This window comes from Lemur catta, chromosome 2, assembly GCF_020740605.2.
Source record: "Lemur catta isolate mLemCat1 chromosome 2, mLemCat1.pri, whole genome shotgun sequence".
Lineage (NCBI taxonomy): Eukaryota > Metazoa > Chordata > Mammalia > Primates > Lemuridae > Lemur > Lemur catta.
Genome location: NC_059129.1, coordinates 72,289,378 through 72,307,671, shown reverse-complemented (window position 1 = coordinate 72,307,671; position 18,294 = coordinate 72,289,378). Strand labels below are relative to the sequence as shown.

General features: G+C 39.0%; 1 protein-coding gene and 1 long non-coding RNA gene across 4 annotated transcripts in view; one reads left to right on the top strand and one right to left on the bottom strand.

The window, feature by feature from the left end:
- LOC123632991 overlaps positions 1-16,791 on the top strand; it is a 28,632-nt gene extending 11,841 nt beyond the window's left edge. The window contains exon 4 of the long non-coding RNA XR_006733523.1: positions 16,711-16,791. This is a non-coding gene — a long non-coding RNA (uncharacterized LOC123632991). The remainder of the gene's footprint in view (positions 1-16,710) is intronic.
- OGFRL1 (opioid growth factor receptor like 1) lies at positions 952-14,288 on the bottom strand. Of its 3 annotated transcripts, none has more exons than XM_045543824.1 (7): positions 13,906-14,288; positions 9,704-9,790; positions 9,467-9,545; positions 6,550-6,628; positions 6,386-6,452; positions 6,131-6,276; positions 952-1,832 (listed from the first exon to the last, which is right to left on the bottom strand). In XM_045543824.1, exons 1-7 carry the CDS (start codon positions 14,143-14,145, stop codon positions 1,169-1,171), a joined length of 1,362 nt encoding a protein of 453 aa, XP_045399780.1. In that variant the 5' UTR covers positions 14,146-14,288; the 3' UTR covers positions 952-1,168. The 3 variants fall into 3 exon arrangements, with proteins under 3 accessions (XP_045399780.1, XP_045399779.1, XP_045399778.1); XM_045543823.1 differs by having other exon boundaries at positions 9,467-9,548; positions 13,906-14,255; XM_045543822.1 differs by having other exon boundaries at positions 9,467-9,548; positions 9,698-9,790; positions 13,906-14,168.
- Positions 16,792-18,294: the final 1,503 nt, after the last annotated feature.

The following is an 18,294-nucleotide window of genomic DNA, read 5'->3' as shown; positions in this document are numbered from 1 at the left end:
AATCAACCACCAAATTTATATGGAACAGCCATAGAAAGCAAAGTTCTTTTCATGGACTTGTCTATCAAAATTTGTTTTTAAGCACTTAATACTGAAAACACTTTTTTATTAATTTAAACAAAAGCAAATTTGTGAAATCATACATTTAAAAGCCTCCCTCTGTTCCATTTAGATTTCAACATAGGAAATCATCCTAATGCATACAGTCGGTATCTGCTGGGGACCGGTTTCAGGAAACCCCAAATTCCAGGGATGCTCAAATCCCTTATGTAAAGTAGTGTAGTATTTGCTCGTGACCTACGCACATCCTTCTGTATACTTGAAATCATCTCTAGATTTCTTATACCTAAAACATACAATGTAAATGCTATGTAAATAGTCGTTATACTGCATTGTTTAGGGAACAATGACAAGAAAAGAAGTCTGTACATGTTCAGTACAGATGCAACCATCCATTTTTTTCAAATATTTTTGATCTGTGGTTGGTTGAATCCATAGGTGCAGAGCGCATGGATACGGAGAGCCGACTGCACTAGAAATGTACGTGCCAGCTGAAAAAGACGGCAGCTCAAGGCTGAGCCTGGAGAGAGAGGAAGAAGAAAAGACAGCAGGACAGCTGAGCTGCGGAGGTCAGAGCTCCCCAAGGGCACCCATTTCCCTTATCAGAATCTAAAAAACACACTGAGGTACTGAAATCAAGGAATCCAAATTACTTTCTGAATACATCTGAAAAGACCAAACTCTTTCAGCTTAAAAAAATTAATTCATAAATCAGATAAAGGCATGGCAATCCAATGAAATTATCTTCTTGATTTTCTTCATGTAGACTATAATCTCACAAAAGAACATATTTGATATATCAAATATCACATGATTACTTCCAGATAGATACCTTGAAAATAACTTAAAAGTAATTATATACAGAATTTGAAAACTCACATCCTAAAAGCATTACAGAATACATTCATTTATTGGGTGTTGTCTTAAAATGTCTTATTAAATATTCAGTTGTCATCCAAAATAAAAAACAAACAACAAAATGCTTCCAACCGAAATCACAAACAGATGGCTCAACTTTGAAATGCGACTTGATCTCTGTTCTTTAGGATACATTATACAGTGTTTTTTTCCTCCCTTACCTAAACTGGCTTGTGGGTTTTGTGATAATTCACTGCAGTAGTATATCATCGTGGCAACTTGTGTTTCCAGGATCTTCACAGTCTCTGTTAGGATTTTCACTGTCTTCATCTTTTTCAGGAGGAGATGCACTCTCTTTTTTTTCTGTGGAATCAGTAACTGTTTTTTCAGGTTGAGAATTCCCATTTTCAGCATCGCTGTCCTCTGTGTTTCTCAGCTTGGCATCGTCACTGCTGGGCTCCGGGTCCGGCCTGTCGGTCTCTTCCCCAAGCTCTTTTGGTGCCACTTTTTTTTCTTCAGCTGTTTTGCTATTTAAATGAACAGCTGAGGAGGAATTTTTGGAGTCCTTGGATTTTTTATGCATAGAAGTTTGACTGCCATGACTGGAGGCGAGAGGGGCAGGCGTTTTCTGGGCTTTGCTTCCCTCTGACTGTTCTTTCCTCGGCGGCCCCCAGATGAAATTCTCTGAAGGCGTGTAATGTTTCTGGGCGAACCGCAGGAGCTTTCTCCTTTCTCGTCTGTCTCTAATTGTATACACAAAATACTCCAGAGCACTCTGCTTAATGTTGGGAATAGTATTTTCCACGAGAGCCTCGTGAAGAATAAATTTTACAAGAGGAGATTTAAAACTTTCATATCCAAGCTCACCCAGGCTTTTAAGAATACGAGTGATTCTTAAATAGTTGTGCTGGGACCTGGAAGAGAGGATTGAATAAAATGAGGGGGGGAATACAGGTAGAAAAAAACAGAATGAAAACTACTGGAAAATCATTTTTTAAGGAACTATAAGACATGGACATATGCCTTGTAATGACTTTTTAAAAAATCAAATGAGACACCATTAAGAAGGACAAATCAAAAGCTATTAAACCCTTATGCCTCAATGTAATGTCAATCTATGTGAAACTCAAATATATAAAATAAACTCCCCTTGTTTGTTCAGTTCTTCATATTAGAAAAATATTTAGATTTACATTTATTACTACTGTGGTTGAATTGTTTGTTCATTAAATACACTGAGGACAAATGATCTAACTGAGCACTTATTTGCAACAACACTAATGTATTGTACTCATAAGTAACCACTGTGAACATAAACACACTAGCTAACAGCTGAATGGTACAATTTATAGTGTCAGCTGATCAGCAAAATCCACCACATAAGCCAATTCACAGAGACGGCAGCAAAAACCACTCTACTCTGCTAGAATGATTCTGACAAAGAATTCAAACCTGACTTAGTTAACAGAGCATAGCTTAACAATTAAGAGTATGTGCAGACCTGAGTTCACGCCCTGGTCTGTCACAGAGCAGCTAAGTCAAATTAGGATATCTCTTAAAGTCTCAGTATCCTGGTCTATGATATGTGAAAAGTGCCCCTCAACTTCCTGGACTGTTGTAATAATCAAATGAGATGACACACACACAGGGTAAGCAGAAATCAATAAATACTAGATACTATTTAAAACCATTATTATCATTATTTAAACATTTGATATTAAGGATCACCATATTTGTACCTTTTCCAACTTAATAACCTCATTCTCTTCCATCCCTGATCATTGTCTCCTCCTCTTTCCCTAAAAGATAATTTTAAATCTTATTTCTAATGGCCTTGATTCCAAAGATGTATTTTCCCCAGATGGCACTAACATGTTTTCTCTCTGTCTCAAAACTAAGGCCACAATCAGATGAATGCTTTCCAAATCTGTTTTGTCACAATTCGTAATCTATCTCCCCACTCTCACTCAGCTCAACCCTTGCCTTATTATACATGCCTGGCTAAATTCTAAAGGGATTTTCAGTTACATATATTAATCATGAGTGTCATCAACAGCCCAGGTATTTATTTATCCAATATTGCCACACAACCATGACCATCACTTATGTCTAACCTGTTAAAACCTTTCTGTACCTCAGACACTGAATTTTCTACAAGCACTGCATATACGTGCCCTAGCTTCCAAAAGTGCTTGGAATTTTTACTTAAGAACAACTAGCAAATTATTTGGGAAGTGTGGAGAAAGATGTTGATGAATTATTTAAGGGATGGAAGGGGGTAGTTCCATGATCGTACATTTTAATGAGACAGTTTGTTTGGATAAAACAAAAACCTTAATGATTCAGGCTAAACAAACAACAAAAAGACAAACCTGACAGTTTTTATCATCTCCACCCTTCTGAATGTTTATCAAAAAAGTATCATCTTAACATTCAACTCTTTGAATCCCAAAGAATAAAACATAGCACAGATATGTTTCAGTTTTATAAATCTGTATTTTTTAGTAGTTAGGTCGTAAGAGTCTTTTGAGATAATACAAATTTGGGTAAAGACAATGTGCCACTAACAGCAGGACTGACTTAGTTCTTGCATTGGTATAGAGTTTGTACACTCTAAAAACTTAGTGACAGTGCTCTTGTGCAACATCTGCTTCATACATCTACAGGAAAAAGATGTATGGAAAGGTAGAAGAATCCTTTCAAAACAAAGAAGAGCCATACAGCAAAACGAAATTTACTCTTTTTGCAACCAGCTCAATTTCACATAACCTATCTAAGACGAAAGGTCAAGTTAAATCTTTATATATATTTATCTGTATCTACATTCTCCAATTAAACATATTTACATAACAATATAAAGGGACAAAAACTTGGGTTGAAGAAAATGATGAGCAGGACTACGGAATAAAACTACAGAATTAAGCAATTGGTGTTTCATTATGATTTGAAATAAAGTCACAACGAAAGACTAAATAGAAGACAGCAGTGTGGATAAAACCCTTCTACTGTTAGAAGCAGTCTTGAGGTTACACAGCAGGTAAAAGAAAGAAGGTGAGACTCTAGACAGAGGCAAGGGCAGTAAATAATGTTGAAACTGTCAGGACAACTAGCTAGGTAAAGGCACACAAAAGTCAAGAACCAGGAGACATAAAATAAAAGTTAAAAGATATTCCAGGATCTAAAACATGGCTCAGTAATCCAAGTTGATTACAAATTAAATTGGAAATGCATCTTAGTGGTTGTTACATACATTTGTACTCTCATGTTTGAAAATATTTCACCTCTCTTAGTCCTGGTCACTTGTTCACTCGTTATTTCATTTCACTCTGATTCAATATTTTTCCTCTGCCTAGCTACTATAAATATATTGAGTTCCCTGCCTACTCTAAAAAACTCATGATGCCACATGCATTAAAACCCAAATAAGTTACGACATTTAAGAATAAATCAGAAAAGAACTCAACTGAAGAAGAAAACAGAGAAGACATTTTCATAGAATCTCCTATAATTTGTTCAAATCTAGTCAATAAAAATTTTTGGCAACTAAACCAGAAAGGAAATGTGTTTTCTGATAGATTCTAAGGCAGTTAATTCACAGCTAGATACGCTCTATGAAGTACACATGGAAAGGAAGGAGAGAGACGATAGGTGGTAGAAAGAAAGGGAGCTGGATGGGGCAGAGGAGTGACAAGTGACTGTTAGTTCAGGCTCCCTGCCCCTGACACAAATCAGGAAATCAATTAATTAAAGCTTTCAAAAAGGGCTCTATTTCCACCTATAAATCAGAAGATCTGAAGATAAAACCCCATGGAGGATTTAAGCTGAAGACCATATTTAGTTCATTGTTTACTCATTCAACAAAAATTTATTGTACTAAGTAAGGTTGCTATCACAACCAAAAATAACAAGTGTGGGAGAAAGAGTCTCTAAAATGATAGTCATGAAAGATAAGGTATTATAAATCCTCTCCAAAGATTTACTTTTACTGTTGCCACCCTTCATGTCAACAGGCTTCTTGCATAAAGCTTTCTTTGACAGTGTGACGTAAGTGCTTAGAAACTTTGCTCAGAGATAACTACCTGCATTGTTTAGGTAGAGACACATATATTTATGTGTTAAATGCCCTGTATAAATCAAAGTTAACTTGAGTTATGAGTTAATGGGTCTTGTAGTCAGGAACATAAAGCTTTGTACCCAACTCTACAGTGTTTTAGTACAAGCTACCATTTTAATATTGTTGATTATAACTAATAAAGTAAAAGGAAGACTTAACATTAATATTTACATGCATTTTACCAAAGCAAGACAAAAGTGCTAGGAAGACACAAAAAAATTAGTTAATAGATGCACAAAACTCATATTGTTTTGGCCAAAGAGAAATCGCTTAGGTTATTTTTAGTTTTCTTTTCTCTTAGTACTTGTCCAGTTTAGCTAATTATAATGTGCTAAAAAGTGCTTTAAAGTTGTTAGTTTTATAGTCCAGCACTCACAAATCACCCTATAATTTAAAATGAAAAAAAAGCCAGTTTGCACATGAAGATAATATTAAGAAAAATAAACTTCAGCTATAAGTATCAATGAAAGTTATAAATCTTCAAACAAAAGAATACAACAAAACAATTCCAAATAAAGTATGTTCAATTTTTCCTCATAGATTTTGGGACTTATTAACCAAAAACGGGTTTTTGATTTTTACCTAAATAATGAAGATAACTGTAATTTTCTCTCTGCTGTAGTAAAAACTACTAGGCACATGTCATCCTGATAAAATGATTTTTATATATCATAGGCTTAATTCATGAATTTTAATCTAAGAATGCACCATGCTTGAGAATGTTAGAAACAGACTGTACCGCAAGAAGTTCACAGCCTCGTAGAGGGACACACTAAACTGTACACAACCAATAGCCATAGATTCCATGAACGTGGCACAAAGAGGGAGAGAGGCCACATTTGGCTGTGGACAGGAGGGAGGCTTCAGGGAAAAACAGCTCTGAAGCTGAATAGTCATGTTTCTACCTGGAATTTCATCATTTTTTCTTGTTGTTTCATTTTATTTTAGAATACAGAACAGGAAATAAAATGCATTTCACATTGGCTTTTGAATCCAAATTTCTGGGCCCATCTACTAGTTGTCCTTGTGTTCCATCAAGAACTCTAACCAAGGCAAAACACTGTGCTGACCTCTGATTTGTCACAGGGCTTTACTTACTCATTTAGATGCTGAAATCTTTCCTGCCAGTTAACAGCCCGAGCAACATTTCCAGTTTTATCAGTCAGTTTTATTCCAAAAAATTCTAACATCATTTTATAAGCTAGCAGGAATCTTCTAATTGCTTCTTTTGTTTTTTTGAATTCCTAATATAAAAAAAAAAAAGTTAGCTGAAATGATTCAGTAGCTACCAGGACAGTAAAACAACAATATTATATGCCCCCTTCATATAAAAATGAAATGAGCTTGTATTACCTCAATTTCATATGTAGTTAGTTCTTTAGCATAAAAGTTCAAGCCTTGTTCTCTCAGGGGAAAAAGCCTATTTTTTAAACAAATAAAATTTTTTTATTAATATGATCTGGAAAACATACATGATTATATAGGACATGGCTCAAGATAGATAATATATAACTGACCATTGAATGTAAGTGTGGTTGTGCTCCAGTTTTTCATAATCTCCTTTCCATTTATTTAGAACTTCTTCAATATAAACACCTAAATAGTAAAATTTAGAAAATTAACCAGACATCTAAAACATTGTGAAGGCATTTTAAGATTTGAATCACCTGAGTTTTACATTAAAACTTTCTAAAATATAATAATGGCACACAAAAATAATGGTTTTTAAAGATGAATACCTATGCCATACACTCAGTTATGTAATAAGCCTAATTAAAAAAAATAATAGCACCTAAAATTGCAGAAATTTCTATTGGGTAATGTATTCTAAAGCAGAGGCTGGCAAACTATGGCCTGCCAGCTGTTTTGTAAATAAAGTTTTGTTGGAACATAGCTATGTACGTTCATTTATGTACTGTCCATAGCTGCATTTGCGTCACAACTGCAGTATAGACCCACCTTACTGCAAAGCCTAAAATATTTACTATCTTCCCCCATACAGAAAGATTTGCCAGCCCCTGCCCTAGAGGGTTATATGGTTCTTTAAATACTAGATAGGATCAAAATGAAAGGTATCCCAGAGAAAATGAAAGAAAGAGAAGTAGGGAGGGAAGAAATGAGGAGAGAAACAAATATAATGGGAAGGAAAAGGAGGATAGAAAAATGAAAGAAAAAGTTGTTGAGTGCCTACTACATGCTGGGCCCATATTATACACAGTGTACATTACCCAGCTTAATCCTCACAGAACTCTCCCAGTATTATGATCCCCATTTTATTAATGAAGAAATTGTGTGATTTGTTCAAAGTCATACACTAATAAAAAAGTAAATCTCAAAGGAAAACATAGGTCTTTCTGGTTCCAAAAAGTAAGCCCTTTTCACCACATCCCATTGTTCCCTATGAGAACTCACTATAACAAAATCCTCTTGATTCTTAAGAGGAATCAAGAATCTGTTAAGAATCCTCCTGAGCTGATTATGTGGCTAGTCAATCTTATAGAAAAAAAATACAACAATATACTATCTCTCTAAACATAACTCATATCATTCTTATTTCCTCCAGATATCACCAGTTTGTAGTAGGGGTCCACTCTTGGAAGATGTGGTAAAAAGTTATGTTGAATCATACTGTTGGCCTTATTAGCATATTAAAACCATTTAGCTCTGTAATTTTCCATTTAATTTCCCTTCCAACTCCCCCTCCTCCTACTTGATAAGTAAAATATGCCATTGCAAGGTTATGCTTACTGGCAGTTGTTTGAGTGTGTGTGTGTGTGTGTGTGTGTGTGTGTGTGTGTGTGTGTGTGTGTGTGCATGTGCACGAGTACATACTGGAGAGGAAAGTGAGTTGATGTAATTTATATCATAAAATAGAATAACATTTTATATGACCTTAGCTAAAACTTGTGGTCCTCACCAACCATATAAGACTTCAAAATAAATTTTGTGATAAAGATTATAAAAAATTTAATATATTGCTTAAAGTTACTGTTTTAAATTAATAAATCAAAAATAAATTCATTACAAGAAACACAGAAACAGAGTTAAATGCCGTCATAGTTTTAGGTACAATGTTTTTAATATTGAAGGCATTCTTTTAGGTAAATTTTGTGAAATCCAAATTAGAGTCAAATTAACAATTTATCATTGCATTTTTTCAAGACAGTTTCTTACTCCAAGTCCTAACAAAACTATAATAATAATATAATTAATATTTTTCTACCGGTAAATGAAGCAGTGCATTTTTCTCATTAGTAAATAACAATAGTGCATTTTCATCCAGAGATTTCCCTCCACATCAGAGCAGAGCTTTTGCTTTTTGGGCACCAGAAGTTAAAGACAGGTGGATCTGGCCATTTTAGTAATGTTCCTAAGTCTTAACTCCTGACTGGTACATCTCTCAATGTGCAGTATGAGGACGCCCTCCCCCTTAGTACTCCATCCAGCCTTCAGATCTCTTTCCTCCAGTTAGTTCACCAACGAGTGTGAGGTCCTGCCACTTTGAAGGCCTTGGAATCCATTACCTTCATTCCCTAACTCACATTGCTGTGGAACTGGCTCCGTTTCCACCGAGAGGAAAGAGCAGGAGCCAGGGCCATCTGATCACCTCACACAGATAAAGGCTCTAAAGAGAGAAGCAGGCTGGTTTGACCTGGATAAAATTAGGATGCCTACCATGAGCCACAGCGTGATGCCTCAATGAAATATGCAATGTTGTGGTCATATTACCATAGCAGCTGCATCCATTCACTATGGGTTTGGAAAAGATCCTATAAGGGCAATTGTTTAGTTGTGAGGAAGACAAGTGGATGGAGATCTACTGTATCTGCTATTCCCTTCCCAGGATACTGGAACACTGAACTGGGACTGCTATAGCTTCCTGACTCCTGAATCTGAAAACTGACAGGAAAGATCATTCTAAACACAAACAGCACTTTAAATCATATCCTAAATAATTCTCAGGTATGGCACAGTAGAAAAAACAATGGACTCTGGAACCTAAACCCAATTCTCTAATCAAGTGACATAGCCAAATCAGTCATTTAAGCTTTAAGTCTCAGTGACCTCATCTTCATGATGAAGAAGGTGAATTTCATCTTCCCTAATATTCCATATTAATCTAAACTTCTATGGTTCTGTAAATCTCCTCTCTCTCTTCCTCTCACAAAAATTGTCATTACTACCTTTCAGATAATAGCCATGGTAAACAGGTGGTGGAAAGGTATCACTAATCCACAGCTATTCTTCCAGAATTTACAAGTGGATGCTCACAACTCTAGGGTCTAGGACTTGGGGAACACATTAGACTGCAGAGCAAAGTAAAGCCTATCAACGAGCAAATGCATTAAACAGATACTAGCCACGGAAAAAAGACTAATCAGGTGTACGCTATTATTTAAAGTTTGCAGTTTACCAAAGTAGCATATTACTCACCATCTGGTTTAAATGGAATTTTATTCTTATAAAAACGAAGATTGCTCAAATCATTTTGATATCGGATATCTTTGAAGTTCTGCTAAAGAAAAAAAAATCAATCTCCAGAATATGTAAATAAGTAAAAGGCACAAGGATCCTTCTTGCATGTTTTCTCATTGGCATCATAAAATTAAAAAAAAAAAACACAGAAGGCAAATATTTTATGTTTTAGAAAAAAACATTTCATACTCTTACTGGGTACTGGTGTCGGTATTTGTACAAATCCCTTGCAGCATAAAAACTTCTCTTTGGTTTGGCAGTTGCTTCAGTGGAATCACTACTCTAAAATAAAAAGTGAAAATCCATTTATATGTTGAAGCAAGATAATTTCACCAAGAAATTTTCAAATTTAAAATAATGAAGATCCATAAAGAAAGCCTCAAAATTGTCAACCTGTCCAGATTAATAAAAATATTACAAATATTATTTCAATAATGCTTAGTAGCAATATTTATTGGCATCTTATTTTCCTTATTTAAACCAATAACATTTGTCCTAAGGTATATTACCAAATAAAAAACTTTATTATTAACCAAAACCCCATACAGGCCAAATGTTATAGACCAATGTCAGAAACAGGACTCAAAAATGAATTCAAGACATATTCTTTATCAGGTGTTATAGAAATGATTCTATAACAAAACTTATTTTAGAATAGTTACATAATACAAAAACAATTCTGTAAAGAAAATTGTCATTATATTTGCAACAATTAGCTGTACTTGGAAGTCAAGTAATGTTTATGAAAAGAAAGAAGGATTTTGAAACAAACTAAATTGCTTTCTAAACTCCATCCTTTCTAGCACCATAACAAGTACTCAGAGGCAAGAATAATCATCTGTTCATCAACAGTATTACAATGTGATATAAACCAGCCAATTTAAAATATATACATGACAAGCAATAAGCAGCTCTCAAATGGAATAAATGTCAGATTGAAATAACTTATATGTGGTAGTTTACTCATACTATGTAAATTCTAAGCAAAATTCCCATCACTGAGTCATTTTTAAAGTATAAGATGCAGGTCAGCATAATCAATTTGCATTCTCTATATGTACGATTATAACATATGAGAAAGTGCTTTGTGCCCAGTGTCATCAGAATGACAATGAGAATGATGACGATGAGGAAAAAGAAGACAAAGTTTAGACAAGAACAGTCATTAAAAGCTTTGCCCTCAACCCTTTTCTCATCGTCCCCCCCATCTGTGTTGACAGACCTCTAAGTAATGTTCACACATTTTTGAAGTGGTGTGATTTCTCACTATTACTACAAGTACAGAGATACTTTAACACTAAATCCGTTGATGTTTAACATTAGTTACTCTGTCATGTTACATAAGCAAGAAAAAGCTTGAATTCTGGTCCTTGCCACACGTTTCAAAATAGCTCTGCCTAGCAAGTTTCTGAATCTATTTAGCCTGAGCTACAACCATATGAATCATCATCCTACATTTGTATAGAAAGCACTTTTCTATTTACAAAGCACTTACATGTATATTATTTCATTTGATTCTTACAACACACCTGGCTGACAGTTATTAGTGTTTCCATCTTAAAAACAAGGTAACTGAGGCTTAGAGAAGCTAAACAACACCAACCACCGTGACACTGCAAGAACTACAATTCCAGGTTCCAAGATCCAAGTCCAACTAATTAGGTCCGAATCAATTTCTGCTCCAGTAAAAGTCAAGGATATACGGAGATCTTGGTATAATATCAATAGCCCAAGACTTGGAGTCAGGAGACTAAGGTGAATCTTAGCTCTTCTACTTAGTATTTGTGAGGAGTTGGGGAAATCACTTAAATGAACCTTGGTTTTATCATCTGCGAAATGAAGATAATGACTCATGCTCTACCTGTTTCCCAGGATTATCATAAGAATGACTGTCTTCCAAACCCTAAATGTACCAACCCGCCAGCATCTGTTCCTGCTCCTCCAACCTCTATTCCTCTTGAACTCTATCCAGACCCCTTTCATCTGCTCAGGCAAGGATTTTGTTCCTTAAATATTGTTCCTCTTCCCTAGATCATCAAAATTTCCCTCTCTTCTGGATCATTCCCCTCAGCAAACAAGCAGGTTGTATCATCTGTAATCTTAAAATAAACATACAAAATTTTCCTTGACCCAAGTCCTCCCTCAATTATAGATCCATATCTCTGCTCTCTTTTATAGTAAACCATCACCCAAGAACTACCCACACTCTTGTCTTTTTCTCCTCTTCCCCCATCCTCCCATGACCCACTTCAATCAGGCCTTTTCCTCAGCATTCCATCAATATGGCTCTTGTGAACTTCACCAACAAATTTCCATCTTGCCAAAGCATTTCTCAATGTTTATCTCAGCCAAGCTCTCAACAGTACTGGGCCAGTTAAGGCATCCCTCTTTCCTGAAACACTGTTAGTACTTGGCTTTCAGGATGCCAGTCTCTCCTGGTTTGCTTCCTGTTTCCCTGAACCCCCTTGTCAGTCTCCTTTTTAGCTCCCTTTTTCTTCTTTATACCCTCAAAATAGAAGAGTGCCCAGGCCTTAGTCCTCATTCCTCATCACTCCTTGATGACCTCATATCTTCCCATGACTTTAAATACCACTGACCTTAGATACTGATGATGCCAATCCTGGACTGAGCCTCCATTCATGGATACAATTAACTACCCAACAACTTTACTTGGGTATCTAATAGGATAATAAACTCAAGAGAATCCTTGCTTTAACCTCTAAAGCTGCATTCTCCCTAAACTTCCCCATCTTAGTTAATAGCAACATCATTTGTCCACTATTTCCTGGGACTAGGATGATGCAATGCAAGTGGTGTGAAGTAGTCAGTCTGGGATATAATTTAAAGGAAAGTCCAGTACTGCCTGCAAGTGGATTGACTCTGGGGAGTACAGAACAAACGGGATTGACAGGCAAAAAGCAAAATCAAAAACTAGATTTTTTTTTTTAGAAGTTAGATGGTGATATTAGCAAGAAAAATTAATAATCATTAAAAGGGAAGAGGGAGGGTTGGTGTGGCCTACTATTTACTGAGATTACATTTAACTGATTGAAACATTATTAAATTGTTTTATATGGCTGGGCCTGGTTAGTTGGATTGAATTTTAGCTATTGTTTTTTGATATCCCAAATTTCTATAGAAATTTAATCGGGAGACAAGTGGAAGGGAGAAACAAAGTATCAAATACTTTCCTAGGCTTAAATTAGCAATACAAAATGACAGAGCGGCCAACCAGAGCACAAGATGCAGGAGGATATTCAGAATTCCAACAGGTCCAAGGTTCTGAGGTTGGTGACAGACGTACTTGGGTTTGCATCATCTTCTCCCTAAATGATCTTGGGCAAGTTTCACTTTATCTTTAAGCCCCAGTTTTCTCTAAAATGGAGATTATAAACACCAAATCCCCACCTCCAAATTGCAATTCATTTAAATAACATGCTTAGCATAGCGCCTGCACTAAGACTTTATGATTCCTCCTCACCTAAACAGAGCTGATCATCAAGCTGGATGAGGAAGCATTGGCGGTAACATTTAGGTGATGATTCCCCTAAAACCCTGTAGTCACATCGGACTTTAGGCTCCATTTTCCCACTCTTGATCCCCCATAGCTGATAAAGAGGAGAGCCAATGCAGAACCATAAACCTTAAACACCTCCACGATGCACACTTCAAAGGATAAGGTACACAGTTCCTCATTTTCAAAGTTTCTGACTATTTTCAGTCCATCAGAGGTTAAGGGGGTTATCTATCTCTTTTCTAACCTCTGTTCCCAAACTGTGTTAGTCAAATGACTTAAGCGCAGTTAGATCAACAAGTCTTTTGGGTGAAATAAGATTTTTGAAGAGTGCCCTAACTCCTCGGTAGAAAGGCCTGACTTGGGGTAAGAACTGTGACGTTTTAACTTACCATGGGGACCGTCTACAATACTTTTAATGACTGTGGACCCCTCTGTAGGGGAGCGTGCTGGCTGCTTGCAATGGTAGCCCCATCTCATCCAGAGTAATTTTTTACCAAAAACATTCACTAAAGGGATTTTCACAATTCTCTATTTTTAGACTAGTTCCTCCCACCCCCACCTTCGCATCACCCAGCTGCGCTGCAGAGGCAATGAAAACACCCATTCAAGTTGGTTCTGCCTTGGGGGACTTCCCTAACGTGCCCCTGGTCAGGCCTCGGGCCGGCAGCGGGCGGCCGTGGCGCTCCCGGCCACCGCAGGCCCCCAGGTCCCCGGGCGGCGGGACGGACAGCCTGGGGTGCTGAGGGTCGGGTCCCAGGGGGCGAGCGCCGCCCGGCTTCCCCGCTCTCTGTGCGCGGGGGCGGCTCGGCGCTTGCTCCGCTCCCCGTGCCGGGGGCAGGGGCGCCCCCGCCCGCCCCGAGGCTCCCGCTGGGCCGCGTACCTGCTCGGCGCCCGCCGCCTCTGCGTCCTCGTCCGGCGCGGAGCCGGCGCCGGGCCGCCCCCCAGCTTGCTCCGGGGGCTGCGCGGGCTGCGCGGGCTCCTGCCCCGGGCCCTCGCTGCCGCCACCCGGCCCCGGCTCCTCGGGCTCGGGCTCGGGCTCCGAGTCCGTCTGCCAGGTGGAGTCGCAGTCCTCCACGGTGGTGGGCTCGCGGAAGCTGACCCCGCCGAGCAGGTTGCCCATTGAAGAGGCGAGGCGGGCGCGGGCTGCGGGCTGCGGGGCGCGGGCTGCGGGCTGCGGGGCGCGGGCTGCGGCAGGCGCGCTAGGGCCCGGGCATGGCCGCGGCGAGGGCGCGGGGCCGGCAGCCTGGGCGCGCCCGCCGCCGCACTGCCTCAGCGCGGCCCGCGGCGGGCGGGCACACTCGCGGGGAGGAGCCCGCGGCCCCGGGCCCGCCGCCGCACGCGCCCGAACCCGCCCATCTGGTTCCCTCTCCCCGCGGGCGGGAGCCGGCGCGAGCCCAGAGCCCGGGGGAGCGAGCTGCCGCCCCGGCCCCCGGGGACGCGCCTCACTCCGGCTCTTCCCCCTGGAAGGCCTGCCTTCCTTGGGCCTTTGGTGGCCCCTGGAGCGGACCGGGTTCGGCTGCCACCCCCCCAACCCGGGCCTGGGACACCCGCCCGGGGCTCCTCCCAGTTGAGCGGGAAGAGTGATCCCGCCCAGCGCTGGGAGCTGGGGACCGGCGTGGACGCGAGATCGAAGGAGGTGTCACTGCTAGCAGGCGGGTCCTGTCCACACCGCCTCCCCCTCTCTGGGCTGGTCCAGGAGGGAGACAATTTACCTGCAACCGAAGACAAAAGCTAATGGTGACTGGGCACCATACAAGCAGGAAATCTAAGCTACCACGACTGTATTTAGGGCAGCCGCCTAGAACCCTTGTGGTCTAGAGAAAGTCAAAGCTATCATCTAATGAGCAAACGTCTCTTGAAACAAAAGCAACAATAGCCACTAGACTATCACATTGATTTGTGGATAGTGTTACTAACACCCACTCCAAATCAGTGCTCTGGGTAGAAAAAAAAAAAATGTCAAAATCCTTAGAACAGATGAAGTTTCTAAGGGAAGAATCTTTAGCCCCTTGGTCTCTTCTGAGGGGGGGACCATGTTATAGAAGTATTTAATGGTAAAATAGCATAATCAAGTGCTCTAGAGAAAAAAGACTATTGTAAAACGTGTATTCTAACTCTCTAACTAGAAGGAAAGCCTCTTGCAGGCAGCCCCCAGTCTGTTTGTGTGTCCGTATTTGTCCAGCTGTATAGACTGGTGCCAGGGACAGTGCCACAAACTTGGTAGGTACTCAGTGAACATTTGCAGAATATGGACCAAGAAAATGCGTTAGATATTTAAGACCAAACTGTTGTACTTGGCATGAATAGTTTCTTTTTAAATGGTTCGTGATGAAATAGCAAGCCAAATCAAGGTACAAGGGCTGTTTCTAAGGGAAGAATCAGGTGAACAGGGTGCCTATTCCACAGATAAATCAGGATTGCCTCTCTTCACGCATTGCAACAGGAGAACCAGGCTGTAGAGATTTGCAACAGGAGAACCAGACTGTAGAGATTTAGGCTATAAATGATGTGCCAATTTGTTCAATATTTTTCTAAAGAGCGTAATTTTACATGAAGTATTACAACAACCTTATATCATATAAAAAATTTTTAAATTAAGCTTAGTGCAATAAACTTGCCCACATTGTGTCCAATCTGTGTATTTAAGAAAGTTAATTCTGGAGGTCTGTTATTCCCAGGTTCTATATACAGGAATTACCCTTGCTGATACTTAAACTTTTTCATTATCCCCACCTTTGAGAGTATGTAACATTCCTGCATGGACATTAAAGACACATGTCTTTGCTTCATATAAAAAAATCATCACTTAGCCCAGTGCCAGGTACATATTAATTTATCAATACATGTTATCTCTAATCATTAATCATCAATATGTCTTTAAAGAACATTGAATTCAGCTGGGCGCGGTGGCTCATGCCTGTAGTCCTAGCTGCTCTGAAGGCTGAGACAGGAGAATCACTTGAGCCCAGGAGTTGGAGACTGCAGTGAGCTATGATTATGTCACTGCACTCCAGCCTGGGCAAAAGAGCAAAACCCTGTCTCAAAAAAAACCAAACAAAAAAATTATTCAATAATAATATAAATATATATGGAACAAGCAGAAACTAGTATGGCAATGGACTATAATAAATATAGTTTCCGACTCCCTATATCCTACCCTAAACTATGCAGATACTGTAACCACAACTCTTGTTTTCAAGTTTGTTTTGAAATCCTTTAAGGGTGAGGCCATCTTAAGGAGCTTAAGGAGGAACTGGCGCTTCAGGAACTAAACTTTTTTGGATGGAACCCAAATACATCCGGCATATCTTGAACTGTTTTTTTTATAGTCAATTGTGTTTTAGGGACATTAACAAAGGTTTATTGTTACATAATTTTCTTTGAGAGTCTTTCAAATAAAATGAAAGGGCAGATCAAGGGCTATGTCTCCAACCTCAGGAGTTAACTCCTCACTAGCTCCCAGGAACCTAAAACCTATGAAGAAAAAAAATAGTCTTAAAAAAATAATAACGACAAAACCCTAAAGAAACGTCTTAAATTAGAAATAACATGCTATAATGTCCCCTTCCACTGACTATAGCCAGGGCCTCTGCTAGCATGCATGGAACCCTTGTACCCTTGAGAATAAGATGCCCCTTTCTCCAGGGCTTGCTGGGCTGGGCCTGGACTAAACATCTTCATGCAGGACACAGCATGTGCAACCTCACATGGAGTCTCTGACCAGACCAGACTTGCCAGAAATTTCCTAGGATCTCCCTTTCCTAAGGTAGGAGTTTATAAATGTTTTACAATTTATGAAGACAAAATGTTTTGTTTTTCTGCTCCTTTCTCCCTGCAAATATTTGATACTTTTCTTCTTGTATGATTCTGAAGTGTTAACCCCTACCTCCCAAGTCTACCTCTTCTGTATCCCCCCTAATCACCACTACCAACACAGTCTCTCTTAGAAAAGTCTGTTTTCTCCCTCTTTGGACAATGCAATTATGCAACCCAAATTTTCTCCTGCATGATTCTTTTATCTTTACAAGGCTTAACTGAAAACATATCTCTGCTATCCATTACCTCTTCCTTAAAATTCTCTCTAACTGTTCCCAAAGAAGTGTCCAGCAATTGAAGCAATTTCTTTATATCAGAACCAAAGTTTTCAAGGTTGGTTTAAATGAGATGCAGAAATAAATACACATACATCTAATTTTAACTAAACTGAACTTGCAGTAGCAAAGAGATTTCTGTATTTTTTATTATTGATATAAAATGGCAAATATTTTACTATCAAATCTTAGTAACAAATGAATTACATTCCCCTATTAGTGTCTACACTATTACTAATATTCTGATGAACGCCTGAATCTTCCAGATATTCTACATCTAGTTTACCAAAGTAGCAGTATATAATGAGTGTGTACTTCTGGGTATTTTTATTTGTTTTGTTTTCATTTTTTTCATTTAATTGGTTTCACCAGCATCTACCATGGACAGCCGCTGTGCACTAGGTAGAATCCCTGATTTAGGGGGGTTAGAGTATGTTAGCAAAGATAGAAATTCAGCAAATTGAAAAATAATCATAGTAAGTACAAGGAAGGCAAAGTGAGATCTCAGGGCTCTGGCTTTACTCTGGGGAGTCAGGAAGGTTTCTCTGGAGACGTTAACCCAAAGCAGAGAGAAAAGCATTCCTGGCCAAGGGACTGGTGTAGACAAAGGCCCAAGGCAAGAACAAGATTAGCCCCTACAGCCACAGCGGCCAGAGAGCAGGCATATGAGGTGGGCTGGGGACCAAGCAGGCTGGAACAACTAATTTTGGGCTTTCAGATTTTTGTTCTTGCTTTTTCGAGAAACAATTTTTAGCTTCTTTTATCAAAAGCAACTCTGTTTACATTATTTCTGGTAGGGGTTTTTATTGCTTTTATTATTTCGTAGTAAAGTAAAAGGGTAGAGAGTAGGTGACTAACTTGGCTGTATATTAGGTGCCATCTGCAGCCTTTTTCAGGCCACTGGAGCATTGGTTAATACACCAAAGTGATAATGTGCTGCATTTCATGGAATCTAAGAAGCATTGATTCAAATATGTGTCTTATTTCAGTGATATTAATTATGAAAAATTGTATATTCTACAGTCCATGTAATGTGGTTTGCTAAGAGGGAATTTTAACATTTTAAAAGAACTAATTTATTGCTAAGAAATAGTTTGCAATTCTAAGGCCAGCTCTAGATTCATATCCAATAAGGAGTATTTTCACAGCATAAAGCCTTTGTACCCGGCCAGGCATGA